Here is a 27,751-nt window from a genome sequence, read left to right as displayed (position 1 = left end):
ATTAACGTAATTGAGCGTTGCCAGACAGCTGTATCGCTCAGTGTGGCAGCATGGAATTAAAAACGACCTCTGCATATCGCCCAGCCGCCACAGTCTTGGGCGCAGCCTAAACAATAGTATCGTATCGAAAATTATGAATCGGCAATATCGATACAATATCAACAATCTTAATTTATAACTATTATAAACTGCAATATGTTTCTGGCAAAAATATTAAATCTAAATTAATTAGTGCGTGAATAATTAATTAAATTTGCCGCGCGAGTGGAAACGCGGCCCGTTGAGCGACCGTAAAGTGTTTAAAGCAGCCAGTTAATAGTGAAACCATCAAAAAACGTAAACAATGGACGATATCAAGCTGGCAAAGGTATGTAAATATGTAGTTTAATAAATAGCGGAATTTGCTAAGCATATAGATATGCCTGTTGTAAGCCATTTATCAATTTCGACAACCTGTCCTGGCGCCAGCTGTGAGTCATGTACTTGGAAGCTTTTATGTTTTATTCAAAATCGATGGCCAGGTTAAACCTCTTCCTGTGCAAAAAAAAAAAGTAACAACAACAATCGCGCATATATGACCCGGCAGGGGACAGCGCCAACCCTTGCGCCACCCACAAGCTAGGTGGGGCCAAGGACGAGACAGTCTCGTTGGCCAAGTGGCGTTCCAGCCAACGGCGCCTACACCTGTTCATAACATATGTACATAAACATAGCTGTAAATCATGCGCATAAGCGGGAACTGTGTGGTCGCAAACAAAACCCCGTTTGCAGTCAACAGTTATGTTTATACAATTTTGTTCGGCAAGTACGCGACCTTTTACGAGTGTAAGTAATTACGTTTATTTGTAACGTAAGTATATACGTATGTTTACATATACGTATGTACATATGTATGTATTTGACTGGGATAGCGACTACCTTATCGCACTTTGCTAAGAACTTGCTACTGTTTGTCTGCCGGCCTCAACGCCCTTTTTATTAAACAATCGCACTAGCGGTATTGACCATAACTTATCAAAAAACAAATATTACGTAACTAAGTGTTAACTAATTGAAACATTTAGGTAAATCAGGGCTGCAAACCCCAAATAAAATGTATGGTGGTTAAGTTCGAACTGACTTGTTGCCTTGTTGTTCGGTTCGTGAACCTGGTTCGGTTCGGCTTTTGGAGAACTGTTTTGGTTCGGTTCAAACCGGTTTTGTAGCCCTGATGTAAATATTAATGCTTTAGGAGAGTTAGGTCAATTCACATTTTTAGATTACTTTATCTATTATTAATACAGTACTTCTAAAGGCCTTTCTAAATTTATATAACTCTGCTAACAATTATAAAAGAGTTAAGTGCAGTTTACAACTTCCAAAACAAAGTCGAACATTGACGTTGGCGATAATTATAATGGGAATATCATTAAACGTACTTGTTCAACGATTCTCGACTGGAACATACCCTATACCCGTTGCGCGCATTCTTACTAAATTTCTTACTTATACTTTGGGATCTCTATCGATTTAAATTAACGCTGAGTAATAGCAGGTGCTATACTTTCTACTACCTTGTTATATTTATTGATTTCCGGAAAAAATCGGAGCCCTAGCACCTTCGATACCCTATCCTATCCATGTACATATATTTCAAAGTATTTATACCGAAGTAATTCTTATATCCAATTAGATTAAACAATTTATTCCGCTTTCTGTTCTTATAACAAACATACCATAATTAAACATTAGAATGGCGTAAAGCCCTTGGGTATTAAAGAGTAAACTGTTGTAAAAAATGCACTCACCCTTCATATGCTCATGTGTCCTTAACCTAGGGTATTAAAATAGTCCCTGTTTATTTGATGGCGTCCAGCATTGGTTAAAAATTTCCCTTTTCGCAAGAATTTCCCCAACAGAATGTCCAAAAGCGAGCTCGTAGCATGCTTTTAAGCGCGCGCCTTTCGCAGTCGTCACCGAGTTTTCGTTGGAAACGGTTGTCGGGACGTTGCGCGGCACATACACACACACACACACAGACAGTCGACCATTGGGGCAGCAGTATCAGTAGCAGTGGCAGCAATAACAAAGTGGCATATATATATTTATAACACACATAAATGAATATGTCGGGCTAGACAAATAAGTAGCATAGTCGGGTTTGTGTTCTGAGCAAAAAGTGAAAGTAATATAAACGACGCAGCGCCCTTCTCCCCGATTCACGTGATTTGATTTAAAATCCACGCCAAAAGGCTGCTTGGGTGGCTGCTCCTGGTGTTTTTGTTGTTGATTTAAAATCAATAAAAGATTCACCCAGCGCAAACAGTAGCTGAAATATTTTTTTTGGTAGTGCGTGTGTGACAATGGATTTTACAAGATTCATGAATAAATTCAACGAAATCGAACGCCAACTTTCGCCCACATCGGCGCTGCGTCTGAGCTTTGATAATATATCGCCGGAGAGCGAGGAGCCGCCCGATGGCAAGCGGCTGTGGGGTGTGCCAGTGCCGCCATTTGTCTCCGATAAGGTCGTCTCCTGGATCGAGGAGGAGTTCACCGAGGCGCCCGTTTACTACAACGGCAACTGTGTCCTAAAAAAGGTAACCCATCAGCTAGCCCCAAACTAATTTCCTTTGTGTCATTAGGCAAATATGCACAGCACAGTAATCAAGAGAAATCCAGCTAATTTTTTTCCCTTGTTTCACTTGCCAACGCCGCCGCCGGCAGCTCTCGGCCGGAATATGCAAATTACAAGCAAGCATACCCGTTAAGTTCTTTGACTGGCCAGGCTAGGTGGAGGCAAATGTTATGTAGGTCGCCTATCAGGACCTTATCCATCGGTGCTCCCAGTGCCATTCATCCTCATCCTCGGGCCATTGCGTTCCATTCATTCTCAACCGCAGCAAATGCCTGTCGGAAAATTTGAAAAACAAATTGTTGTCTTGTTGCACGTGCCACAAGATTCCAGCTGCCTGACTTGGCAATTAAATAAATGTGGTTTTAGTGCAGTGGCAGGAATTCTAGTCAAGCTGCATGAAGCGCACAAAAGACTGACATTTATGTAAAATAATCCCTTTTGAGGATTTCACAGTGCGGTTTCCGACCTTTCAAAGCTGTTCTGAGCAGAGAAAGGCAAGCATTTTTGCTCGAATCGAGTAAATTGCTGTCCAAAGCAGAAATTTCTTAACCTGAATATGACATTCTTATTTTAAGAACTTTTTTTCTAATCCCAAACTTCCACAAGACTCAAATAAGGAATTCCATAAATTTATTAAGAACGTTTCAAGTATGCAACTTCTTGTAATAAGAATTTTATAATTAATCCAATTTGTTGTTTATTTTGTAACATAAAAGATTTTGTTTAAGGACAAGGACCTTTCTTATTTTGAAAAGGGAATATTTAAAAACGCACTGCACAAAATTTTAAGTAAAAAAAAAAAGATGAGTTCTTTTTTTTAAATTTAAAGGAGCTTTTTTCCTCAAGTATATATATATACTATATATATTAAGAAAGCCAATTAAACGATGACAGCGAACTTAATGGCTGTCAAAGCACAAAGAAAATGGCAGCCTAACGCATTTATATAATAGAGAAACTCACCTGAGTCAGCCTTGTTCGTTGTATTCGATTCATTCTAATGGACTTATTCCTATGCAGTGAAACGGCGACATTGCGGTCAACTCGCAAATTGAATAGTGTAGTCGATTATAGCCAGTATATTGCTTTGAATTGTAATCAATCTAAAAGTCGACGCAGATGTTGCATTTATTTGTGCTTTGCGTTTACTCTTTCACTGGGGAAATTCAGTTAGTGTCACACACAAATCTCGGCTATTCAATTTGTCTCCTCTCTTATTTACAATTCAATATGGGGCTGGATTGCATTTGCTATAGAATACGGAATGTATAAGGAATAAAGAATATTGTTTATAGAAATTGTGATTTGCCTTTCAGTTTACAGTTTTTGTATGCACATAGTTTGCTGACTTGTATTCTTCTGTTGTTGTTGTGATTAAATACAAGCATCCTGAGATACCATCAACATGCACATTTTTTAAATATTAAGAAGAGTGTTACCGCAATTCTTATAGAAAAAGTGTATTTTTTTTAAGATCTGGCAACGCGAAAGCCATTTAAGGCCTTTCTCAATTTATAATCATGAGACAGGGATGTTAAAAACTGTTTAAAATATTTTCGGTTATTATTTTTACTAAGAATAAATAAATATTTACATAAAAAGAGAGCTTGTGAAAACAAGGTAAGCAAAGCTAGCAAGTTATAAAGCGTAATGAATCTATTATTTTATACCAGTTTGCCTAACATGAATATTATGTATTATGTTGTAGTAAAAAGTTAAAGCCTAGCTCAATTCAACTACACGCTCAAGTCTATATTTTTCAAGGCGAACTTTTGCTCTCAACAGTGAGACAATAAAATTGCTTTCCCCATTTTATACTATTTACACAGTTTTGGGCTTCCTTTCGCTTGTGTGTGTGTGTGAATGCGTGGGTGTTTGGGTTTGTTTGTGTGAGTGCAACGGTATAGTGCAAATTGTGGGGCGCTTTTGCAGCTGACGTCAGCGAGCGAGTTCTGCACAGAAGCAGCTAAAGGGAGCCAAAGGAGCTGGAAATTTATTGCACAAAATATATATAGAAAATATTTGTTGAAGAGCTTATACCTTCTAGTGCTAGTAAAATTAATACTTTTCTTGCGCTTTATTTTACAGGTGGAAAATGTGCGCATGATTGATCGCTACAACACTAAAAATCCTACAGTTGGCACTTTGTATCTGACGGCCACGCATCTGATATTCGTGGAGCCCGACAGCAATAAGGAGACCTGGGTAAGTGGAAATACCGCAAGCACTCCCCCACCCCCCCTATGACATCATCAATTATTCGATGAGCTACCCGGTTCGAGTGCGCCTCAAGTTCTTTGTGGACCTCGTCAAGTTCAAGCAAAAAGTTTTGTGCAATTTCTTTGCAAACAACCTTTTGCTGGGTTGATTTTCGGGCGATAGCCACGCCTCCTTTCTGTCTGTGTGTGCCTGTCGTCGACTAAACGCAAAAGTATGTTACGGAAATATAGTAGACCGCAGAGGCATGCCCCGTTTCTTTCTGTTGTTGTTGTTGAAGCATGCCGCAAACATGTTGCTTTCCCTTCTGAATACCACATAAATCATGACGTTATGAATTTATTCATTTTTAATATTGAAAAGGCAACAATATTGTATTTCTTACCCCTATTGAAAGTACCCCAAATTATGATTTATTTATGAATTGCATGCAGACATTTTATTGAGAATATAAAAGTAATTGCAACTAGCTACTTGACTCTTAAATAATTCATAAAATAGAGGTTGGACTGACATCCTGGAATAATTCAGTTCCCAGTTCATTTTTGCCCTAGCCCTAATCTGGTACGCAAAAATTAAATAAAGAAGGATTTTAAAGGAAAGGATTATTCCAATACTTTTATTTTGTGCATAACTTTTTTGCATTTGTACTGCAACTTGTATTCCGAACTTTTTTAATATTTCATTTTTAACATATACCTTCAACCTGTATAACTTTTATTATACTCTGTTTTTTGTTTCATATGCAAACAACTTTCATGGAAGAGCAAATAATATTCTTTTCGTGTAGCCAAAAACCTTTGAATTAACTTAAAACCAAAAAGAAAAATTACCAGAGCTGATCAAAAATATATATATGAAAAAAGTGTCCAACACACAAGCAGCTAACGTCAGAAACGACGAACGTGTTTAAATCTGCACTTGGCGTCCAACCTTTTGACCTCGCTCGTTAAACATTGGAGCAGAAGCAGAAACTTGGCAGCTTAAAGGCTGCCTGGGCCTGGCATTCGTCATAATACAAAAAGTGCTTGTACTTCTGCAAATACACATACGCCTACGCATATCATGTACATGCGAGTGTGTGTATGTGTGTGTGTGTGTGTGTGTGTGTGTGAGCCTCTCTGACAGCTGCATTGGCCGCACTTCCGGCCACTTGGCTTAAAAAGTGTGCGTGTAAAGTTTCTTTTCCTAGCAGGTGCCCCCAAGGCTGCGAAACCGCACAGCGCTTAAAACTTGTGCCTGTTAAAGTTTTTGTCGGCTTTAAGAGCCGACAGTGCATAAGTTTAATTAAAATGTGTTTGTCTTTGTTTCGGTTAACAGAAGTAGGCCCACCCACACACAAATACACACACAAGTGCACGCAAATTGCGCATACGCCCCATTGCATAAATACAAATTAAAATACGCTGTCGGCGTGCCCGCTGTGCGCCGCTGTGTTTGTTTGTGTTGGCGTACATTATTTTCAGCACAAAACATGCATTCATTTCGTGTTAAGCCATAGCAAATACAAGAACAACAGAAAACCCCCACAAAGCGCAAGAGAAACATTGAAAAAGCAATACAAATTCACTGCCAATATTCCAAATGTGCTTGGGGACTAACGGACTGATTGACTGACTGACTGACTGACTGACTGACTGACTGACTGATTGCCTAACTGATCGACTGACAGAAGCAAACAAATTGTTGCTAAGCGACTGCAATTCCATTTCCATTCATACAAAACTAGCTGTCCCAGTGACAAAAGGATACGGAGAAGAGTCGAGTCTGTGACTTTATGCGTGTAAACTTTGAATGTGTGCAGCACAAATATGCAAACTTTCAAAACTATATTAAAATTTTATCAAATGCAAAGTTTACCAGTTTACATAAAAGGCATTTAAACGCATTAGATAATAAAAAGTATTAAATATATATAATAATATTTTAAAGTTCAAACAAATTGCACTTTTAAAGATAATTATACAATTCTAGAAATGTTCCCCTTTAATTTTGTACACTTGTAGTTTTCCACACCTGTAGACAATTAGTATTAAGTGAGAGTCTTAAAGATTGAAAAGATGATTTAAAAAACAAAAGCTTAACGGAAAAAAATCAGTATAAAGAGTTTACAATGGTGTTTAAAAAAATGTTGCATACAGTAGCTATCCACTCATTTTCCACCCTTGTATGTGGATTTTTTCCAAGTTCCGTCTTGGGTTAAGAGAAAGATTACGTGAATACTTAAATGTGTTGAATATACAGTCAATATAAATAACCATAAGTAAATATACATAAATACAATATATATACATAAACATATAAATTGTATATATATATATATTCCTTAATATGCATATACGTATAAGTGAACAAAAAAATCCAACATGTGGCATTCTCTATTGCAATGAGCTGCAGAGCTGCTTAACTGTGCTTCATTATGATCCAATTTGTATGCAAAACCAACGCAGAATATGTGCATATTTAAGTTACGCAGCTATTTAATACATGTTTTATTTTCCTACTAATTACTGTTTGATTTGTTTCGGCTTGGGTTTCTGTGTGCATTCGGGCACTGCGATTTTAATTGCCTCACCATAATTATATCAATTATGCACTTTGCAACGGCGCGACAAGTGGCCGCAGGAGAACCCAGCAAATGAGCATATTAACGTCACGTTGAGTCTTTCATGTTCGTAATTAAAAGTTAGGGCACTCGTGAGCTGCGAGTTGCGAGCTGCCAATTATGAGCTGAGAAGGTTTTAAATATCGATTTTCTGGCTCGTGCAGAGACGGAGCGACACTTTATAAAAGTTTTAGTGCCTGACCTGCGGGCAAATAGGGTATTAACTGGCTGCCGCTCAAAGTTGAGTGATTAGAGTGTGGAGATTGTCTATTGAGTGACGGTTTATTAACTATCTTGCCTTTGCCATTGCCATTGCTCATTACAGATTCTGCACATGCACATTGCCAGCATTGAGAAGCTGCCGCTAAGCACAACCGGGTCGCCGCTCTTGATACGCTGCAAAACCTTTCTGTCGGTGACATTTGTCATACCCAAGGACTCCGAGTGCCATGATGTCTATACCTCGCTAATCAAACTCTTTCAGCCGGGTAAGCAGCACCACATTAGTTTGATTTGATGTGTCCTCTTATTAATTCTTATCTCGTAGTCTCCATCAACAAGTTGTACTGCTTCAACTATCAGCCGGCCAAGGATGATTACCCCAAAAATGCTGGCTGGGACTTTTTCAAATTGGAGGCAGAGTTTAAGCACTTGCTGGTGCCCAACGACAACTGGACGCTGTGCTCCATGAACGAAAAGTACGAGCTGTGCGACACGTATCCGCGCCAGATCTATGTGCCCAAGGAGGCCACCACATTGATGCTCATAAGCAGCTCACGTTTTCGCTCCAAGGGTCGCCTGCCCGCATTGACCTATTTGCACAACAATAAGGTAACTGAAAATCTTGCGAATCTCATCTGGAGCTATGTTAATAAATATGCAATCCCTAATATCAACAGGCGTCCATATGCCGCTGCAGTCAGCCATTGTCGGGCTTCAGTGCCCGTTGTCTCGAGGACGAGCAAATGCTGGAGGCCATACGCAAAACCAATCCCAATACCGATTACATGTTCGTTGTCGATACGCGACCGCGCGTAAGTACAACTAATGCATATAAAACAATATGCAAATAACAAGCCGATTGTGACCCCTCTTGTTTATAGATTAATGCCATGGCCAATCGTGCCGCCGGCAAAGGCTATGAGAACGAGGCCTTCTACGAGAACATCAAGTTCCATTTCCTTGGCATTGAGAACATTCACGTACAGCGCGCCAGCCTACAAAAGGTACTGGAGGCATGCGAACAGAAATCACCCACAATGAGCGCATTTCTGAATGCCCTAGAGTCATCCGGCTGGCTGAAACACATTCGCTCCATATTGGACACGTCGAGGTAAGTAAACAATCAACAATTTAATATAGCCTAGGGCAGGACACCATCTTTCGCTGTGCCCGCTAAGCACTCGATAAGAGAGTGTGCTTTTGCGGGCCCACAGAACATATGTATTTTTATTATTGCTGACTTTGAACCGGCGACCTTCCCTTTGTGTGTCTGCCGGTAAGGCACATTAACCCACAGTAAAAATATTACATATACTCAAGAGACCTTTATTAGGACATGCTTTCACTTATTATTTATTCAATTAATTAACGTTCATTATGAATAATTCTGTTAATTTTCCTTTGCAGCTTCATTGCCAACGCCGTCGACAAGGGCGTCTCCGTGGTTGTACACTGCTCGGATGGCTGGGATCGCACTGCTCAAGTTTGCTCGCTGGCGCAGCTCATGTTAAATCCTTACTATCGCACAATTAAGGGCTTTCAGGCGCTCATCGAGAAGGACTGGCTGGCGTTTGGGCACAAGTTCAGCGAACGCTGCGGCCACATACAGACGGATGCGCGCGAGGTGTCGCCCATCTTTACGCAGTTCCTGGACTGCACCTGGCAGCTGATGTCGCAGCGCAGCGAGTCCTTTGAATTCAATGAGCGCTTTCTGCTCATACTCCACGACCATGTGCACTCGTGTCAGTTCGGCACTTTTGTGGGCAACTGCGAGAAGGATCGCCTGGACCTGAAGCTAGCCGAACGCACATTCTCGCTATGGGGCTACATGGCCAACCATCTGAACGAGTACATAAATCCGCTGTACAAACCCAACATAGACGAGTCGATCAAAGCCAACCTGGCGCCACAGTGCATCAAGTAAGAGAGCCTTCAATTGATTGAAGCCTAAAAAAATACTTATTTTGTGTGTTCCATAGATTCTGGCGTGGCATGTACAGCCGCTTCGAGAGCGGCATACACCCACGCGAGCCATTGGGTGATTTGCTGCTGGACAGCAAGGAGCACTGCAACTCCCTGGAGGATCATGTGCAGCACTTGACGAAACGCATTGCCAGTTTCAAAAACTACATTTCCAAGTCGGCCAAGAAGCTGCAGGATGCCACCACCACAACCACCACAAAAGCTAGCAAGGAGGCGACCACCAACGAGATCAATGACAACAAGTAGCCAGAAACATTGAATCTTGTATTTCCTTTAATGCCTAATCGTCTTAATTATGCCTTTCAGATACAATTATGACAAGAAGCTAAGCGAATTGTCCGCCGCTGATGATGATCATCCGCTGAAGGCGAGCAACATGTCATTTGCCAATCTCTCGTTAAATGCCGAACAGGCGAGCCCCCAGACTTTGACCGAGGAAATCTCTTCCGTGGCACTGGATTGGAAGTCCATGCGAAACGTAACCACCTGTTCCTGCTCCACGCCCTTCGATCAGTTCAGCAAGAAGGTGAGTGGCACCAACAGCAGCAACAAAAGTTCATTCAATTTACGTGCTTTCCAATTCGCAGACACATTGCTGGCGTTGTGGCGAGATCTTCTGTGAGCGTTGCATTGATAAGAACGCGGCATTGCCTGGACACGATAGCGGCAAGGCGGTGCCCGTTTGTCGTGGCTGCTACCGACAGATGCAAAAGCAGAGTCCATAAGCCCAATTCTAGCATAATCCTAGTTATAAATTGTTGAGCATGTGACGTGGAGTGAATGTGGACAGCGTGCGAGAGAGTGGACGTGTTTGTTTCGGGTGCGTTTTTGTGGCATAAAATACATATACACATACTAACACAGATATACATATATATACATATTATTATAATATATTTATTGTTGCATTTGTAGTTGTAGCTACTTAAAAGCACCTTCGACGCGCGCAAATCAAAAAAACATTCTAAACTAGCCGTGCACCAAAAATGTGCCCTAGTCGGGCACAAAACTATTTTATGTTGTTGATTTTGAAATTTCTAAGTGTCAGACCTGTTCCAAAAATGGGAATTCCCAAATATAATTCGTATTTCAAAGGGATTGACACAATCTGCAGCCTTGACTGGCATTTATGTATTACACTTTTTTTTAAGTACGACTAACAAAAACAAAAACTATATCTTAATGTTACAGAATCTCTATTCAGACAGCATTCCACATCCAAATTTGTTCTTTAAGAGTTTGAACTATCAACGTATTTTCAACAGGCTCAAATATTTCTGCTCATTTTACTTTGAGAAAATGTACGAAATTCGGATCGGTCTGTTCTTGCCTCATTTATCTCACACAAATAAGAAGTACAATTGCTTACATATTAATACATACATATGTATACTTAAACATATTAGCATACAATTGCATGGATACAGTTAAAAAATATTAAAGAAAACTATCGTAAAGTGTACTACACAAGCTGTCAGACAATTTATCTGCTTTACAAGCCGTAAATGGTACTATGCAAAAATGTTAGATCAAAAGTATAATAAAAAGGATTATTTATTCAACAAATGCCGCACTGACTCGAGACACGGATTTTAATTTCTCAATAAATTATACAATTCTTTTGTCGACTCCATGGAAAAGATAGCAACAAGATGTTGAGCTCTAATAGCCAATATCTGGTTTAATACGCAGAATGACGGGCACGCTGGTGCAGGGCAGAATGGCCACCTCGGTGACAACGGCACTGACCAGTTCGGGAGGCGTTATATCGTAGCTCAGATTGAGCGGCGTTAGCCGGTTCTTTGTTTGCCAGTTATGGAGACAACATTTGCCATTCTTCACCAGTTGATTGGGATCGCACAGCTCGTTATAGACAATAGCATCAGTTTGGAAACGCTCACTGAACTTGTGCGTCTCACAGCAGACTAGCACGGGAACATTATGGGAGTTAGCTACGAGCGCCACTTGGGCTGTGCCCGTTCGAGCCATAACATATCCATTGGCTAGCAGTGCATGCGCTCCCAGCATCACTTTGGTGGCCTCCGGCATTACATAGCTGATGGCGTTGATCAGCACATAGGTGCAGGGTATGCCGCAGGCGTGAAGTCGGCGCAGCATCTCCTGTCCCTCACAAAAAGGCCACGAATCTACAACAATAACACGAAAGGACACTTGGCGACGTTGGGCCTCCTCGCAGATAAACTGTATGAGCGAGGAACAGGCAAAAGTGAGCAGCACATCGCCGTCTGTAATCTTCTCCTGCATCGAGCTGCTGATGGCCTGCGCAGCCTTGCCAATCTGATTCTCTATGTAGGTGTCTATAAAGTGTCCGAGCAGCTCCTTTAACTACAATAAAAAACAAATGCAATTGGCTGTGCTTGGAAGTTTTGTCAAGCTGCTTACCTCGGTTTCCGGTGTGTCCGGCAGCTGCGTCAACTGGTTCTTGAACTGCTTATAGGCATTGGATACGGACACGGCCAGAGGTCGGCACTTGTGCAGATGTTCGACATGATGTTTGACTGCCGCATCGAGACTGCGTCCAAACTCCTTCTTCGCGGGCGTCTCAAAGTCCTGCACCACCTGTCGCAGCGCATGCAGGAAAGCGATGCAGCGCGCATTGGAGCCAACAATAGTACGCTGGGCATACTGCACACCCAGCCGAGCAATGCTGGGATGCACACTGGCATCGTTTATGAATAAGCTAGCGTCTTTGTCAGCGCTCACCAAATGATTGAACAGCTTCACATTCCACTCTCGTTCTGCTTTGTGCGTTGTTGGCTTTGATGGCGACTTGGCGGGTGATTCACTCTCTCGTTTTTGCTCCTTAACGGGCGTAGCACTGACAACAGGCGTCGCCTTAACGCTCTTTGCCGCGGCTTTAGCTGCACCGGGCGTCGTTGGTGTCGCTTTTTTGTTTTGTCCCTGCACCTTGGCCGCGCGTTGCGCCTCCTGTATCGCACGACGCTCCGCCTTGCTTAGCGCTGGTTTTTTCTGCAAATCAATTGGGATCGAAAGCTTTAATTAAAGTTGGCAGCAACTTTGTATGTATTAAGTGAATAGTGATACGATTGTCTGGTTATGAAGAATTCAAAAGTTAATACAACGGGTATTAGATTGTAGTTGCATTAGCCTTAATGGCAAAAGGTCGCTTTTATAATCAGCATACGTATGTATATGTAAAACTGATTAAAGCAGCTTCTTTATATATAAATATCGAATAGGAATCCATTTGCTTACCTTGTCTTGATCTGATGCTCCCGCTGCAGCAGTTTCGGTAACTGCCGTCTTGGGAGTGATTTGTACGTTGTTTAATTGCTGAGCCACATCATCCACGTTGTTGGCCTTGTTGGACTTTGCAGCATGTTTGGCGGCCTTTTTCGCCTCACGCTCTGCTTTGATTTGGTCGCGCGTTTTTTCGCCAGCTCCCGCGGCGTTGGTTAAGGAATCTGTTGAGTTTTGTGCGGTGACCTGAACTGCGTTACTTGTGACGGTGTCATCAAATGCGGGCGCGGGCGCGGCTGCTGCTAGCTGGAGTTGGTTTTGTTCTTTCGTCGTTGTGGTTGTTGTGGTCGTTAGCTTTTTTGTGATTGTCGTTTGCTCTACTTGTGTTATGATTGTTGTGGCTGGCGTGTTGGGTTTCTGCTTCTTGGCCAGCTTCGCTTGCTTTTTGGCCTCTCGCTCGGCCATCACCTGCTCGCGGGTCTTATCCGCCGCTGGATTACTGTTGGATTTTTGCATTGCACTGTCGCTGCTTGGCTGAGCCTCGTTATCTTCCAATCGGTTGCGTTTGTTTCTGGGCCGATTGCGTTGCCGTTGCTTCTTCTGCTTGTTCGCTGCAGAAGTCGATGAGTTCTGTTAAAAGCAGACACTGTTTATTATTGGGGGCAAGTAAGATTTGTTAGATAAACATGCCAAATTAAACAACTTATATTTCAAACTGTACAAAAGTTATTGAGGCTACATATGTACCTGTTCGCTCGTCATAACCATTTTGTTGGCTTGAAAAGACAAAAGCTTGGGCAGTTTAATGTTAAAGGAACCTAATCACATTACAATAAGGGGTCTATGTTTCGATGATCCATTTTTATTTACCTTGTTAATGAATTTGTTGTAATACAACTTTACAAACTTTGCTCACGATGGCAATTTTCTACCAGCTGGTTGCTAAACGTTGCCACATTAAGTCATAAATGTCTTTCAAATAAAAATAATTGCAGCCCTGTACGACAAAATGTGAATGGCAAAAAGACGTCGCATTAAAGTGAATGTCTGCCCAACAAAATAGCAGGTTATATTTTCCTATTTTTTAATGAATGTTAAGTCATGTCCGTTTTAAATCATTTATTCACCAATCAATATTCATGTTAAGCCAACTGATGCAGCTTTGAAATGTATATAGATGCAACATTAAACAACTAAATCAATGACAGCACCGCATAGCTTAGCAAATCAATGGTGCTCGGCAGCCTCCTTCGCTTGGCTTTCAGCCCAGGCCTTCTTGTTTTCGGGCGAGTTGGCTGCAATAAAAACAAAGTTTAGCAACACGTGCAAACCTATCCAAGATTCTTAAGATGGTCACTTACCCAACTTGCTGATCTTGTAGAAGACAGGTATGCAAGCAACCACTGAAATGAAGTAATAGCGCCAGATCCACTGATTCTTAATATAATGCTTGATTGGGAACTGGGCCAATTTAGCCGAGAAAGTGTATGGATATTTCATTGGACGTCCAACGGGTTTTTCAGCTGCAACTTTGTCGGCCATGGTTGTGATTTGGTTACTGTGCATTTAATTAAATTGAAAAATATGAAAAATTATGTAATTTTCGTTCCGAATGCCGCAGTTACGTACCTTCGCAAGACGTAGAGAATACCACAATATTTTAATGTGCTACAGCAGCCCTGAAAAAAACGTGAAGTTGGCTGCAAATTCTGGGGACTGTCAACTTGTGCTCTTTTGAAGGTAATAAACAATCCAAAATTTATGAGAAAAATATATGATTTACTCTTGATATGTTTACTGTAACAGTTCAAATTGTATTGTGTTGCCTTAGAGTATTTATATATATATTTTAACTATAATGACTACTTAGTTTTCTTACTTTAACGTCAATTAGTCCAAAAATATGTATTTGCTACGGTCACACTCTTTGCCATTCACAGTGTTAATGTTGTTAGTTCCTTGCCGGTCGTGAAACGCGCTAATTTTATGTTGTTTTTGCTAATAATTTTAACATTTATGACCAGAGCGTATTGCTAGAATGATTGCTCATGGCACTGCCGTATTTAATATGCATCCAACTCGTTTTAATATAATTGCGTTTGTTCGGTAAGCAGCACGCGCCCTGCCATAGAAAGTAAACGTTTGCCGCTCACAGAAAAACACGTGAAACCAAAAACAACAAAACTGAATACGACCATGCCTGAGAATTTGGGATTTGAGGAGTTCGATTTTCTGTTAAACACACCGCAAGAACTGTCGCGAAATGAAATCAACAGTAGCTTTCCCATCAATGGAAAAAAAGCGAAAAAGCGCCTACGAGTCGCCGACCTGATTGCTAACAACGATGAGCTGGTGCGCCAGGTGAAGGAGCTGCAGGAACAACAGCAGCAGCTTTGTGGCATGCAGCGAACCGCGAGCGAGGTAACCGAACTATACCAGCGGGAGAAACAGCAACGCATCGAGCTCGAGCGCCGTGCACTTGAGCACAGCGAGCGCTGCGTCGATCTGGAGAAGCAGTTGGATGTTCAGAAGTTAAACTGTGAGCACTTGCAGGAAGAGCTAAAGACCAAGTGGCTGCCAGTTGATGCCAAAGAAATGATCATTATTTTCATGCAGTTGACACAGCGCATTGTCGGCGATCCTCACGCCAGCGGTCTAACCCGCGCCGAGCATAATGTGTTGCGAAAGCTGAAGGACTACTGCAAGTCAGCGAATATTTCTATACCCTCACCAAAGAGCCCCACGAAAAAGCGATCAAAGGGGGTAGCAGCTGCAACGCAAGCCACACAAACGCAGCCGCTGCCGGACTTACCAACGCCGCCTGCACCCACCAAGCCAGAAATGTGCTCGATAGCCATACAAAGTGAGAGTTTCGTGACCACTCGGGATCAGGGCATACAGCACAAAAACACAACAACAACGCGCGGAACGACGACGGCCTCGTTCATCCAAATGCATGATGTGGGCACGTGCTTTCCAGAGCCTAAGCCCGCCCTGAATGCTCATCAAATATTGGATAAGGTTCTCTCCTGGACAATAACACCGCTCAGCCCCATCGTGGATCAAACACCGGCAGCCGAAACGTTGACCACAAACAGTGTGGGCACCTGCACTGATCTGTGCAATGTGCAGCGCGAGATTGACTTTCTGCCACAGCTGCCAGCACAACTGAAGCGCTCTGACTCCCGGCCCCCGTCGCGTGCCATGTACGACAGCGTCAAGGATGAGCTAGCGATGCCTGCGGATGCGGCTGCGCTTGATGGCAATAGCCACCACATGGCCAAGGAGCTGCTTAGCTTTCTGCCGCATAATCAAAGCGTTCTCGCTAAAATGCCGCCCCAAGTCTTTGAGGAGGTCTGGCAAGTGATGGGCCAAATGGTGCTCGTTGCCCTGCAGAGTCGCTCCGCGAGCTCCATTAGCCAAGCAGATTTTCGCAGCTGGTTTGATACGCTATACGAAACCCATCAGGCGCAGAATGTGGCATGTAGCAGCAAAGGCAGCCACAGGGGTAAGCCCTTAACATTGAATTCACTTGGAGACCAACTGAACAACTTGATTGCAGAACCCCCCGATTTTCTGGCAGAGGCCGAGCAGCGAGCGCCGCTTGATGTTTGCATCGATTCCATAATAGAGCCGCCACCGGAAATTGGCGTAGACCTGACGCCGATACGTCTGCCGATCAAGCCTCAGTTCCGGGCAAGGCCGAAGCGCAAAACCAAGCCAAAGAGGCAAAACCGACGCGCTACACCATACCCACGACCAAATCCGCAACCGCAGCCGGAGGCAATTGCAAAGCCCATTTCACCCACAGAAACTGCGGTAGACTTCCTAAGCAATTTAAATGCTTTCCATAACATCAACTGTGATAATCTGCACATTCAATTGAATGCAGAGGAGCGTCAATGGCTGCGATTGCCAGCTGTAACAGCAAACAATCAGCAGACGCCGGACACACCTGTTGTTTTTGAGGAGTTTGCCTCACAAAGCCCTGCAGCACAGTCGCCCGATAGACTGGACAGGCAACTGGCTGCAGAGGAGCATCAGTCGTCACAAAATTACAGTGCAGAAGGGGATAATCCACAGTCGCCAGTCACAAATGTCGATTGTGAGCAGGCTGCGCTCGGAGATCAAAGCAGCAAAGCGCAATTGTGGTCCTTATTCGGCAGTGATTCGGATTCGGAAGATGGAGAAGCACACCAAAATAAAGCTGAACAAGCATGTCAGCAGGGGAAAGCAGCGAGTGAAGCATCAAACGATTTTTTTACGCACGGCATAGACTCCAAAAATCTAGTCGTCGATATAGTACTACCAAAAGCTGCAGAGGGATTGCCGACGGCGTTAACCAATCAAACAGCAAGCGACCCCGGCACATGTGAATCACAGTCGGCACAAAGCGAAAAAGTAAGCTCCTCTATCAGCTGCGAGTCACAGCCACAGACAACAAGCGAAGAAGCAGCGGATTCTGATGTGGTCAGCGTCGATAAACGTTCAGTCCTCAATGAGAAGCCTTGCAACGACTACAAACACCACGAGGAAGATATAAAACTGGCAATTGTAAAGCAGCCGCCTGCTGGCAAACGCATGCGAAAAACAAGCGAACGTAGCGAATCCGAGTCGCAGCCGTCATCAAATGAAAAATTAAACGATTCGAATACGGATAGCATGGACAGTATCTTGGCTACCAATGATGGTATTCACAGCGTAAATGTAATAATTCCAAATGCCGCAAGGAGTCTCACTGTACCACGGCCAGCTGGTATTAGCAGGCGAAAAGTCGACAAGCGCAGCACATCCGAGTCAAGTGAAGCCACTGACTCCGATACGGGCAGCACGAATAGCAACTTAATCATCAATGATGCGGATCTTCGCAGCAACTCCGATGACCACAATAAAGTAGATAAGTTTATAGAGACGTTGCCTTTTAGCGAATCCATGCAAAAAGGAAACTCTTGTATCAGTTCCGAGTCTAGGCCAGCCACAAGTGAAGAAGATGGTGACATTCAATTCAACTCCGATTACCACAATGATCAAATAAAACTGCCAAATGTAGAGCAGTCGCATATGCGGATGCGCGTTGTCAAACGAAGTCGAAAATCAAGCAAGGGCAGCACATCCGAGTTTCCATCGGCGTCAAGTGAAGAAGCAAACGATTCGGATACAGACAGCATGGACAGGCCTTTAGTCATTAATGATGGTTATCTGTCCAGGGGATCGGATCCCCACGATGAAGATATTGAGCTTCCTAATGATATAGATAAGCTGACTGCGACAACGCCTCCTGAAGAAACAACCGACTCGGATGCGGACAGCACGAACATGCGTTTAGATATCAATTATAATGATCTGCACAGCGATTCCGATCAACACAATGAAGAAATGAAACTTGAAAATGCTCTTGAGCAGCTGCCTGTGAGCATGCCTGCTGGCAAACGCAAGCGGAACTCAAGCACGCGCAGCACATCCGAGTCGCAGCCGGTTGAGAAGCGTCTTACGCGACTCCAAGCCAAGCAGCTGTTGCTTGAAGCAGATAACCAGGAATCGATCAAAGTCACAAGTGAAACGCAGCCCAGCTGCATAGATGCTTATTCGCCCATGTCGCCGGTTGGCTGCGAGCAGATTGACAGCGAGCCCATCGAAATTCCGCTAGAGACGCCCGGCGGGGAGCACAGCGCGAGTGTGCCAAAGGCGTTGCTATGTTTCCTGGTGAACGCTGTCAAAGCCAATGCCAAACAGCGTGGACATCGCAAGCAGAAGCCAAACAAGAAACAAATGGAGCAACTACAACCAAAAATTGTGGATTACTTAAAGCACTCGGGGCAGCTGGATTGGAGCTCCGTTCAGCTGGCAACAGCCGATTCCCATGTGCTTATCAACGTGCTGATAACGGCATATGGAGAACTGCAGCTGGAAGCTGCTGATGGCAGCGCCCTGGAGCGTCTGCTGACTGTGATTAGGCAGTTGGATTGCCAGAGCTGCACGTTTATCGAGCGATTTATGAACACGTTGGAGCAGCGTTTATTTAGCCTGAAGGAGCGACTCACAGAGCAGGTGGCAATCAAATTTGTGAAACTCTATTTGCAGTTGATTGGACTGCAGGCAAGCCTAGCGAGTCCCGTCGAGAGTTATGTTAATCCCGCGCGCCTATTGCTAGCCAAAATACTCTACCATTATAGCAAGCAGATGACGCAACTGGTACTGGAGGTGCTATGCCATTTTCCCACCGTGCTGCCGCATCGAGAGGAACGAGATTATGATCATGCGGATCCATTGATTACGGTCATCAAGCATCTGCTGATGAGCCATCAGTACAATGTCACTGATCCGCATGGCACCGATCGGGCGCTAATCTCCAAGCTACGCTTTGAATATCACTTTCAGCCCTTTGAGCCCACCAAGCAGCAGGTGATCGAGAATCTGGTGGAGAAAATAAAAGCTGGCCGCGCCCATCAGCTTAGCTACGCCTTTGCGCTGTTTTGCAGGCGAAGCGCTTATCTGAATGTAAGCAATGTGCTGGCGGAACATCTGCTGCCGTTGGCCAACAGCTACTGTGATCTATGCGTCCAAAGCGAGGAGTACGATGCGCGGCTGGAATGCTTGCTGCAGTGCATCTCAATGATTGTCAAACAGCTGCCGCTGGATGGCAAATCTGATATCGCTGGCTACATAACGCTCTTCAAGCGAATACTCGTAGCGGTGCCGCGACCCCTTGTCCAGCAAGCAGCCGTCCAAGCCATATTGCGCACACAGCGCTTCGGCTACGGATTTGCTCTGGACGCCCTGCAGGGCTATAGGCCGAGCTATCAGTTAACATCTCTGACACGTGCCATGCTGCGCAGCTTTGCTGAACGCCGGCAGCAGTATCTGCTGTATCAGTAGTGAGGATGGTTTCCGAATTTCGAGTTGGTAAATTGTATGAATTGTAACTATTTATTTATGTATATATTTATATATATTATTTTGAATTAAACTAAATGCTAACTGCAATTGATATCTTTACAATTTTTCACTTACAGCTAAAATGAACATCGAATTAGCAAGGAATACACACATTAAATGTAGAAATGATTGCACGTTAAATGGAAAAAGCGTGGAGTTGGTGTTAAATGAGCAGCACAGAAATTTTAGCATAGTTGTCAAATGTACAAAATAGAGCGGTTATTTTTGCTATAGTTTCCCGACTGTACAATGGGCTACACATATGTAAGTATGTCCATATATATTGCAGTATGATATATAAGTATTATTAACAACGCCCTCAAGTCGAAATGCCTTTATGCAGCGGTGAGCAACAACTTGTGGCTAAGTTGAGGTAAGGTACTTGTGAACTTGGGCTAAACGGTTCAGCTCTGATTTTTAGTAGTCTAGAAGCGTTTCATTGCACGGCTGCCACCAGCTGCTGCTGCTTCCGTAGAGTACCAACAGTTCTTGCTAGATCAGTTTGTTTAGCTGAAATTAGAAAAATATATAAGAAGGTTATTAAATTAAATTTTATTTCTCGTATACATACTAATGAGCGCCGCTGGTGCTCCTTTTCGAGGGCAACCTGTGCCTGCTGGGGCGAAAATTTTAGCACTGCCGATATGACTTTAACCAGAGTTTCGTTGTTTGTATTGCCAGTCAAATACTGAAAATATAGAAAGATTAATTAACAAAGTGTTACATACTACAAATATATAAAGATTAATTAACAAACTGTTAAATTTAAACAGTCGCAATTGCCCGATTAGGAAATATGCATATTTTCTTCTTTCCTCAGTTCTCCATCGTTGTCCGATCGTTACACAATTTTAAGACAAAGAAGGGGGCATTTAAGTATATACCAAAAATCTAACAATTTATATATATGTATACCTATGCCATACCCACTACTATACACTTATAGAAGCTCTTATGATTTTGTCATGAAATGTGTAACACAAACACGGAGACATCTGCGACCCCATTGAGTTAATATATTCTTCATTAGTGTCAATAGCTAAGTCGATGTAGACAAGTCTGTCTGTCTGTCCGTCTGTTTAAGATAACCTGACCAAACTGGGCATTTACCAGTTTTACCACATGAGCCAAATCTTATCGACATCAGATAGGTAGACAGCCTACAACCCTTTAAGGCGATTTAGCCATTGTTCGTATGTGCACCATGTCGCTGCCTACCTGGAACATGATGTTGCGCAGATACTCGAATTCCGTGTTAGCTGGCACGCTGTCGCTATGCTGCATGGATACCTGCAAGACGTGAAAAAGCGGTTTAGCATTTGGAAATGATCGTTGGAATTGGGCACTTACCAGTGTTTCATCCAATTGCCGCGATAGTTTTGCGTTTTGCAGCTTCAGACGTTCATTGGATTGCTCAAGTATGAGAAAGTTTTCGCACTTTTGTTCGAGAAACAGGTTTCGATTGGTCACATCCTGCACCTCGTTCATTATGTCTTTCAGTTTTGACTCCAGCTGGGCCTTTTCATCGTTGGCAGCTGCCTGCTGGACGCTTTTCGGCGCCAGGCTGGCCAGCAGCTGTTGTGCCTGTATGCCGGCACGTAACGTTTCCAGTTCCGTGATGCGTTCCGTCATTTCTTTGTTGTTGGCCTGCAACTCATCGATTTCCTGCTGCAGATTTGTCTGCTGCCCATTGCTTTTATGCTTCAGATCCTCCAGCTCGCGTTGCAGCTGTTCGTTGAGACTGCGCAAATGCTCGGAATCGTTGGACAGTGCTGCTGCTGGCTGCGCCTGTTCCTTATCCTGCTCACTTTGCTGCTTGTTCAGTTGTTCCTCAAGGCTGAGACAGCGCTCTTGCGCTTTCGACAGCTCAGCTTGACGTTCCTGTAGCTGTTGCTGTGACTGCAACAGCTCCTTTTGCACCGTATCGTTTTGATCGCTGACAAATCTGGCATGCTCCGCCTGGCGAGTCAACTCTAGTGTTTGCTCCTCCAGCGCCGACTTTAGTTGCGCCGCCTCCGCCTTGGCTGCGGTCGCGTCAGAGTCCTTCTCGGCAAGCTGGCTGGCATGCTGCAAGACCTGCTCCTGCAGCACGTACAGCTCACACTGCAGCGACTTCAGTTTCACGCCGCTGTCGCCGTGCGAGGTCAATGCCTGCGATAGTTCCATTTCCAGTTGTTTGGTGTGCTTGTTTAGGTATTCGTTTTCAATTTGTAGCTGTTCGTATGCGGACTTCTCATGCGTAGAGTTCTTCAGTGTCTCGATTTCTCGCTGCAGTGCATCGTTCGCCTCGTGCAGTCGCTGCACATCCCCATTGGCGGCACTCCAGCGTGCCTCCAGTGTTTCCAGCTGCGCTGCATGGTTAACGCTGGCAGCCTGAGCTTTTTCGAGCATGGCCTGTTCGGTCTCTTTGAATGAGTCCAGCTGCTCACGTAAATTGTGGACGGTTGCCTGCAGGGTGGCCACCTGCTCATTGCTGGCCTCCAGCTCAGAGCAGCGTTGCGTCTGCTCTGCCAGGTGCTGCTCCAGTTCGCGTTGTCGCTCGCGCATCTCCGACAGCTGCTGCTGTGCTTGATCCAAGTCCAGCTGCAAGCTATTTCTTTGCGACTCCAAGGCATCCTTTTCTTGCTGCAGGCATTTAAGCTCATCCTTTGCGTTGAGATTTTCCTTTTCATAGGCATCGCATTTGTCCTGCAGCGTGCGATGATCATGCTCCATAATCTCCTGCGCATTTTGCAGCTTGGAATGCTCATCGAGCACCTGCTGCAATTTGTTCTGCAACCTGTTGAGCTCGTCCTGCTGTTTCTGCAAGTGATTGTTTTGCTCCTGCAGCAGACAGTTGTGCTCGGCCAGTTTGCTATTCTCACGCTCAATCTCCTCAAGCCTAGCCGACGACTGCTCACCCTGCGTATCGCGGTCCTGCTGCTGCTGCTGCAGTGCCTCAATGTGTGTTTCCAGTTGCTGCTTTTCGCTCTCGAGTTGCGTCTGTGCAGCCTGCACTTCCTGCACATGGGTCTGCATGGTTGTGATCTCCTCGAGTATGACATTGACGCGTTCCTGCAGCTCTTGCTTCTCGCGCCGCAGCTGTTCAGCGTTCGCCGCCTCAGCCTTGAGCTGCTCCAGACTGGTGCCTTGCTCGCTATGCTTTGCCTGCAGCTGCTCGTGTTGCTTTTTCAGCTTGTTTAGTTTGTTGGCGACCGCCTTTAGCTCCTTCTCCTTGGCCAGTGTGCCGGCCTGAGCAGCAGTCAGCTGTTCGTTGAGCGCTTCGATCTGCAGCCTCAAGGCTGCCGTCGCCTCCGACTCATTCTTATTGCTGCTGGCGTATTGATCGCTCAGGGCTTGCACCTCACGCTGCAGCTTGAGCGTCTGTTCCTCAGCTGCTGATTTTTCGACGCTGAGTGCGGCAACCATTTCCTGTTCGACTTCCAGGCTCTTTTCAGTTTCAAGCACACGCTGCTCTTGCTCCATCAGTCGTACTCGGGCGTCTTCTAGCTGACTCTGCAGCTCATCCAAGCTCGACTCATTTTGCTGATAGCGCTGTACAATTTCACTTAGCTGAGTGTTATGCAGGCGCAAGTCCTGCAAACTCTGCTCGCTGTCCGTTTTCAGTGTGCGCAGTTGCTCCTGCAGCGCATCCACCTGTTGCTCCTTTGCCGCCTGCTCGTTTTTCAGTGTATTCAGCTGTTGTTCCATGGCCAGCAGCTGGGCATCTGCTGCCTGTTGGGCATTGGCCAGCTGCTCCTTAAGCTCATCTTGAGAATTGGCTATTTCAAGCTCAGCTTTTAGTTTTGTAAGCTGCTCCTGCAATTGGCGCACTTCATTCTCGTTATGCTCCAGCTTTGACTGCAGCTGCTTTTCCTGCGCCGCTGCCAGTTGTTCCTTTTCCGTGTGCTCTAATCTCAGTGTATTTAACAACTGCTCCGTTGTAAGCAGCTGAGCCTCCGCTGCCTGTTTGGCATTTTGCAGCTGCATTAATTGTTCTTTCACAGCTTCGGCTTGCGTCTCCCGACTGTTTGCCATTTGCAACTCGGCTTCTTGCTGCTTTAACTGCTCCTCCAACTGCTGCAATTTGCTTTCTCTTTGCTCCAGCTCAGCTTTTGTTTTCATGAGCTGCGATGACACTTGCTGTTGCTCTGCTTGTTGGTCATTTTTGAGAGCATTTAATTCCAGTTCTGTTGCAGCAAGTTTCGCTTCTGCTTCTTGTTTGGCATTCTGCAGCGCCTTCAGCTGTTCCTTGATGTCCTTTGCCTGCGATTCACGACTGGTGGCATGCGCCAGCTCGGCTTCTTGCTGCTTCAACTGCTCCTGCAACTGCTGCAGCTCCTTCTCTTTGCTGGCCAACTCGGACTCTATTTTCTTTTGCTGTTGCTCCTTTTCCGCGTGCTCCACTCTCAGTGTGCTTAGCACATGCTCCGTTGCAATGAGTTTAGCGTCCACTTCCTGTTTGGCGCTTTGCAGTTTCTTAAGTTGCTCCTTGATGTCAACTGACTGCGTTTCCCTGCCATTGGCCGTGTCCAATTCAATTTCTAGCTGTTTAACCTTATCTTGCAGCTGGCGCACTTCGGTTTCCTTATGTTCCAACTCCGTGTGTATAGCTTGTTTGGTCTGTGCCAGCAACAGCACATTCTCCTCCTCCTGTTTGCGCAGAGCAGCAATTGTGCTGTTGGCCTCATCATTGCTTTTGCTCAGCTGCTTTAACTGTGTCTCATGCTCGGCCAGCGATTGCCTAAGCTTCGCCAGTTCTTCGTCAAGCTCCTGTGCGGGTTGACTGCCATTTGCAGTTGGCGCTGACTCAGGAATTATTATTGGCTCCTCAAGATCGATCAGCTTGTCCGCTTGGCTACGCTCCAGTGCGGCGGTCACGGTATCCGGATTCTCGCCTAGTAGCTTTAGCTTGGTTTGGTAGGCCTGCATCTTGCAGCTCATGTCATCCATTTCGATGCGCAAAGCTTCCTCCAGATGTGCCTTCGCCTGCTGCTCCAGGGTGCATTGTTCACGCAACTCGCTGATTCGGCGCAGCGCCTTATCCTGCGTCTCCACGAGCACTGACTGAAAGCGATTTGTGATTAGTTGGCAGTTGGCGAAATGTTGCAAATTTTTAAAGATTCCTTGCAGACGGTAATATTATTATTGTGTCAAAAGCTAATCGCGATCCCATACAATATATATTTATCTTTAGATTCTTAGATTCGATTTGTCTTGAAAGGAATTTTGATTTGATTAAACAATGAAAATCAACTGGATAACTGGTACTATAATATAATATAATGTCGAGTTTTACATATATAACGTGTGTGAAAATTCGGACAAAATTGGAGATTCGCTTCTATTTCTTCAAACTACATAAATCGTGTGAAGAACTCCATACTCGAAGCTATATTTAGACAAAGCTTGAATATAGCTCAAATTGGCACAATTCTTTAAACTAGTCTGCAAAGTTTCAGATGCCTTTTTCTCATTCATTCTCATACCCTCGCCTTGCTGCTATCTCGCTCCAGTTCCTTGTATTTCTTGGCCAGATCCGCGTAGCGGCAGCGGTATTTATGATAGCGGTCGAGCGACTTCTTGTAAGCATCGTATAGCTGATCTTTAGTGATGACATCCAGGCGTGCCGTCGATGCAGAGTCATCAAATTCGCTGCTCGTCTCATCCAAATCCGATTGCAAGTGATACGTCTGTTTAAATAAAGTAAAGTTAGTCGGTGGTCTAATGAGACACATTTGCAATTTACACGCACTTACCGGTGGCGCATCATAGGTGGGCAAGCGGAACGAAACATCGCTTGCCATGGACGAGTTGGATAGCTTGCGGGTGCGCGGTATGGCGCCGCTGCCGCCCATGCCATTCAGAGACTGGGTCGAAGCACGTCCGTAGCGCGGCAGCTTCTGTAGGCGGTAAGGCGAGTTTTGAGGCGTGTCTGTAGAAAGAAGAAACAAATTATGATTTGACACTGATAAAGAAAATGAGCGTAATAAATGTTACCCTCTTCTGTGATGCTGAAGAAATTCTCATTGGTGCCGGTGTCGGTATTCTCCGAGCTGTTTGGTGTTGTTGTGCTGGACGATGAGCTCACGGCGGCCTATAAAAGCATACCGATAAAAATCATTGTATGTGTGTGTGTGTCATGCGGTGTGATTGTGTTTGAGGGCGCTTGGGGGTTTGGGTGTGCACACAGCTGCTAGTTTCTGTTAAATGGGTCAAATAAAACAGTTTCTGGCAAATTGCATTGCCTATTTGGGTGCATCCCCTTCCCCGTTAAGCTGACACATACTAATATACACACGCACACAAAGCAAATTGTTTGCTTGTGTGCGTATGTTTTTATTAATTTGCATTTTTTTTTTGTTACTTGCCTGGGCTGCATTGGCAAATTGTTGGAATTTGGACGGCGATGCTTTCACCTCCTCGATGAGTTTATTTTTCAGATTGGCAAACATTGTTAGACAGCTGCTGCGCTTGTTGTTTACTGCGTTGTTTACTTAATTAAGACAGAGTGCAATTTATATAAAAAACATCTAATATAAATAAATACGTGTCTGCAGGTATTGCTCCAATTGCCACTCTGTTTTAAATAACGCGATGTGGCAGCACTCGTGCAATCTAGAGTGACCATATTTTCAATACTGTTATTTTCTGGTATTTTAAAGGAGTTGTTTTTCGTTGGAAGAATTTGGTCACCTTACAAAACGGCTGTATAGAGGGTAAATTTCTGAAAATTTGAATTTATTTCCGGTTAGCCCATGTACCCGGTCTTTTTATCTGTCTAGGGTTTGGCAATATTTTTAAGAATATTGCTAATTTGCTGTAATATATGAACCAGAAGATCCCAATACTGTAACAGAATTCGAAATACTTGCTTGACTCTTACCTCTTCTTAAAAGCAATTATGCGTGTAGGAAATATCTTGTAAAACACATGAAACTCACAAAGCTGTCATATTTTCAGAAGCTAACAATTGTTTTGACGTGACAAAAACATTCAGTAAACATTTTTATAAAGACACCCATCTCGACTTCAGCAGTTCACATACATATTTCTATAAAACTTTTCTCTTGCCTTTACCAAATTGTATGTTGCATTTGTCGAAAATGTTGTTTAATAGTTTTACATTTATGCGCGGACTCAGCGAGTTCAGTGCAACCGCCTTGTTCATGGTTATCAGCTGCATGGGTTGTAGCGTGCGCGATCAGGGTGCCAGTGGAAATCTCATCTCAAGCTTGAACTACGGATTGGCCACAGTTGTGGTCATGCACATCTTTGGATTTATATCTGGCGCACATGCCAATCCTTGTGTTTCGGTCGCTTGCTGTTTACTGGGCTATATTGGCTCCAACATGATGTTTGTTTATATTGCCTGCCAGCTGGCGGGCGCTGCATTTGGATATTTTATGCTGCTGCAAATGCTGCCACAAGGCTTGATTGATTCTTGCAAACTGGGCGTGTGCATGGTGGAGCCAATGAATAGTCTTTCAAGTATACAGATCCTAAGCATCGAGGGCTTTCTCACATCGGTGCTGATCCTCGCCTGGTGCGCACTGTGGGATGTGCGCAGCGGACGTTTCCTCGACTCGGTCACCTTACGAATGGGCTGCCTTGTGACCGTTTGCAATTTGGCAGGCGTACGTAGACTGTTACCTTTTTCTTATGCATTGTTTTTAGAAACCCATTTGCAGGGCCATCTTACGGGTGCCTCAATGAATCCGGCAAAGATACTTATTCCCACACTATTCAAGGGCAATCCGGAATCGGTATTACTGCAGCTAGGCGGCCAAATGCTGGCTTCCATAATTATACCACAGCTCTGGCTATTTGCCTACACACCGAGCTATCGGCCCCTACAGATTGAAACCCCCGAGAGGCACTCATCAGAATTGTATCTCAGCCCATAAGAATGATGCTTGTCTAAATAAATATGTTATATATACAAATACAAGTAGATCTCTGCATTGATG

At 44.2% G+C, this 27,751-nt stretch overlaps 6 protein-coding genes across 10 annotated transcripts; 3 read left to right on the top strand and 3 right to left on the bottom strand.

Annotated features, from left to right (window-relative positions):
• The first annotated feature begins 158 nt into the window (after positions 1–158).
• On the top strand, positions 159–11,221 carry Mtmr6 (Myotubularin related protein 6). 3 transcript variants are annotated; one of them, XR_010436800.1, is made up of 11 exons: positions 159–367; positions 4,706–4,822; positions 7,765–7,927; positions 7,987–8,270; positions 8,339–8,473; positions 8,543–8,772; positions 9,069–9,581; positions 9,641–9,886; positions 9,951–10,170; positions 10,232–10,464; positions 10,836–11,221. XR_010436800.1 is itself a non-coding variant. In XM_064686796.1 (10 exons), the coding sequence occupies exons 1-10, from the start codon at positions 344–346 to the stop codon at positions 10,367–10,369; spliced, it is 2,070 nt and encodes a 689-aa protein (XP_064542866.1). In that variant the 5' UTR covers positions 159–343; the 3' UTR covers positions 10,370–10,507. The 3 variants fall into 3 exon arrangements, 1 of the variants encoding a protein (XP_064542866.1); XR_010436799.1 differs by lacking the exon at positions 10,836–11,221 and adding an exon at positions 10,560–10,751; XM_064686796.1 differs by lacking the exon at positions 10,836–11,221 and having other exon boundaries at positions 10,232–10,507.
• eIF2Bdelta (eukaryotic translation initiation factor 2B subunit delta) lies at positions 9,900–13,642 on the bottom strand. Its single transcript, XM_064686797.1, has 4 exons — positions 13,614–13,642; positions 12,882–13,496; positions 12,048–12,635; positions 9,900–11,990 (listed from the first exon to the last, which is right to left on the bottom strand). The coding sequence occupies exons 1-4, from the start codon at positions 13,632–13,634 to the stop codon at positions 11,307–11,309; spliced, it is 1,908 nt and encodes a 635-aa protein (XP_064542867.1). The 5' UTR covers positions 13,635–13,642; the 3' UTR covers positions 9,900–11,306.
• A 328-nt stretch (positions 13,643–13,970) lies between these two features.
• Positions 13,971–14,662, bottom strand: roh (reduction of Rh1). Its single transcript, XM_064686802.1, has 3 exons — positions 14,496–14,662; positions 14,228–14,424; positions 13,971–14,161 (listed from the first exon to the last, which is right to left on the bottom strand). The coding sequence occupies exons 2-3, from the start codon at positions 14,406–14,408 to the stop codon at positions 14,094–14,096; spliced, it is 249 nt and encodes an 82-aa protein (XP_064542872.1). The 5' UTR covers positions 14,409–14,424; positions 14,496–14,662; the 3' UTR covers positions 13,971–14,093.
• Positions 14,663–14,791: 129 nt separating this feature from the next.
• Positions 14,792–20,020, top strand: Ice1 (Interacts with the C terminus of ELL 1). 3 transcript variants are annotated; one of them, XM_064686792.1, is made up of 2 exons: positions 14,792–19,769; positions 19,880–20,020. In XM_064686792.1, exon 1 carries the CDS (start codon positions 15,063–15,065, stop codon positions 19,740–19,742), a length of 4,680 nt encoding a protein of 1,559 aa, XP_064542862.1. In that variant the 5' UTR covers positions 14,792–15,062; the 3' UTR covers positions 19,743–19,769; positions 19,880–20,020. The 3 variants fall into 3 exon arrangements, with proteins under 3 accessions (XP_064542862.1, XP_064542861.1, XP_064542863.1); XM_064686791.1 differs by having other exon boundaries at positions 14,792–19,776; positions 19,880–20,015; XM_064686793.1 differs by lacking the exon at positions 19,880–20,020 and having other exon boundaries at positions 14,793–16,374; positions 16,429–19,850.
• Golgin245 (Golgin-245) lies at positions 19,775–26,372 on the bottom strand. Its single transcript, XM_064686794.1, has 8 exons — positions 26,153–26,372; positions 25,782–25,878; positions 25,541–25,716; positions 25,271–25,474; positions 21,153–24,848; positions 21,021–21,092; positions 20,374–20,490; positions 19,775–20,312 (listed from the first exon to the last, which is right to left on the bottom strand). Exons 1-8 carry the CDS (start codon positions 26,234–26,236, stop codon positions 20,295–20,297), a joined length of 4,464 nt encoding a protein of 1,487 aa, XP_064542864.1. The 5' UTR covers positions 26,237–26,372; the 3' UTR covers positions 19,775–20,294.
• Positions 26,373–26,779: 407 nt separating this feature from the next.
• Eglp1 (Entomoglyceroporin 1) lies at positions 26,780–27,735 on the top strand. Its single transcript, XM_064686801.1, has 2 exons — positions 26,780–27,418; positions 27,473–27,735. The coding sequence occupies exons 1-2, from the start codon at positions 26,870–26,872 to the stop codon at positions 27,686–27,688; spliced, it is 765 nt and encodes a 254-aa protein (XP_064542871.1). The 5' UTR covers positions 26,780–26,869; the 3' UTR covers positions 27,689–27,735.
• Positions 27,736–27,751: the final 16 nt, after the last annotated feature.

The sequence above is a fragment of the Drosophila montana genome, unplaced genomic scaffold, assembly GCF_035044405.1.
Source record: "Drosophila montana isolate Dmon_TW-CO22-7 unplaced genomic scaffold, ASM3504440v1 contig_3200_1, whole genome shotgun sequence".
In the NCBI taxonomy this organism is placed as follows: domain Eukaryota; kingdom Metazoa; phylum Arthropoda; class Insecta; order Diptera; family Drosophilidae; genus Drosophila; species Drosophila montana.
The sequence above is the reverse complement of the archived record's forward strand: the minus strand, read 5'-3'. Positions and strand labels throughout refer to the sequence as shown.

What these genes read in the sequence shown, in the direction of transcription:
- Mtmr6 (XM_064686796.1), top strand. Translation starts at nt 344, where the DNA reads ATGGACGATATCAAGCTGGCAAAG. An exon ending in ACGATATCAAGCTGGCAAAG is followed by an intron (nt 368 to 4,705) that starts GTATGTAAATAT and finishes TTTATTTTACAG; the next exon opens with GTGGAAAATGTGCGCATGAT. An exon ending in TCGATCAGTTCAGCAAGAAG is followed by an intron (nt 10,171 to 10,231) that starts GTGAGTGGCACC and finishes TCCAATTCGCAG; the next exon opens with ACACATTGCTGGCGTTGTGG.
- eIF2Bdelta (XM_064686797.1), bottom strand. Translation starts at nt 13,634, where the DNA reads ATGGTTATGACGAGCGAACAG. An exon ending in TGGTTATGACGAGCGAACAG is followed by an intron (nt 13,497 to 13,613) that starts GTACATATGTAG and finishes TGCTTTTAACAG; the next exon opens with AACTCATCGACTTCTGCAGC. An exon ending in GAGCATCAGATCAAGACAAG is followed by an intron (nt 12,636 to 12,881) that starts GTAAGCAAATGG and finishes ATTGATTTGCAG; the next exon opens with AAAAAACCAGCGCTAAGCAA.
- roh (XM_064686802.1), bottom strand. Translation starts at nt 14,408, where the DNA reads ATGGCCGACAAAGTTGCAGCTGAAAAACCCGTTGGACGTCCAATGAAA. An exon ending in CTACAAGATCAGCAAGTTGG is followed by an intron (nt 14,162 to 14,227) that starts GTAAGTGACCAT and finishes TTTTTATTGCAG; the next exon opens with CCAACTCGCCCGAAAACAAG.
- Ice1 (XM_064686792.1), top strand. Translation starts at nt 15,063, where the DNA reads ATGCCTGAGAATTTGGGATTTGAGGAGTTCGATTTTCTGTTAAACACA.
- Golgin245 (XM_064686794.1), bottom strand. Translation starts at nt 26,236, where the DNA reads ATGTTTGCCAATCTGAAAAATAAACTCATCGAGGAGGTGAAAGCATCG. An exon ending in GAGATAGCAGCAAGGCGAGG is followed by an intron (nt 24,849 to 25,270) that starts GTATGAGAATGA and finishes AATCGCTTTCAG; the next exon opens with TCAGTGCTCGTGGAGACGCA. An exon ending in GGCAATTGGATGAAACACTG is followed by an intron (nt 21,093 to 21,152) that starts GTAAGTGCCCAA and finishes CACGTCTTGCAG; the next exon opens with GTATCCATGCAGCATAGCGA.
- Eglp1 (XM_064686801.1), top strand. Translation starts at nt 26,870, where the DNA reads ATGTTGCATTTGTCGAAAATGTTGTTTAATAGTTTTACATTTATGCGC. An exon ending in CCGTTTGCAATTTGGCAGGC is followed by an intron (nt 27,419 to 27,472) that starts GTACGTAGACTG and finishes ACCCATTTGCAG; the next exon opens with GGCCATCTTACGGGTGCCTC.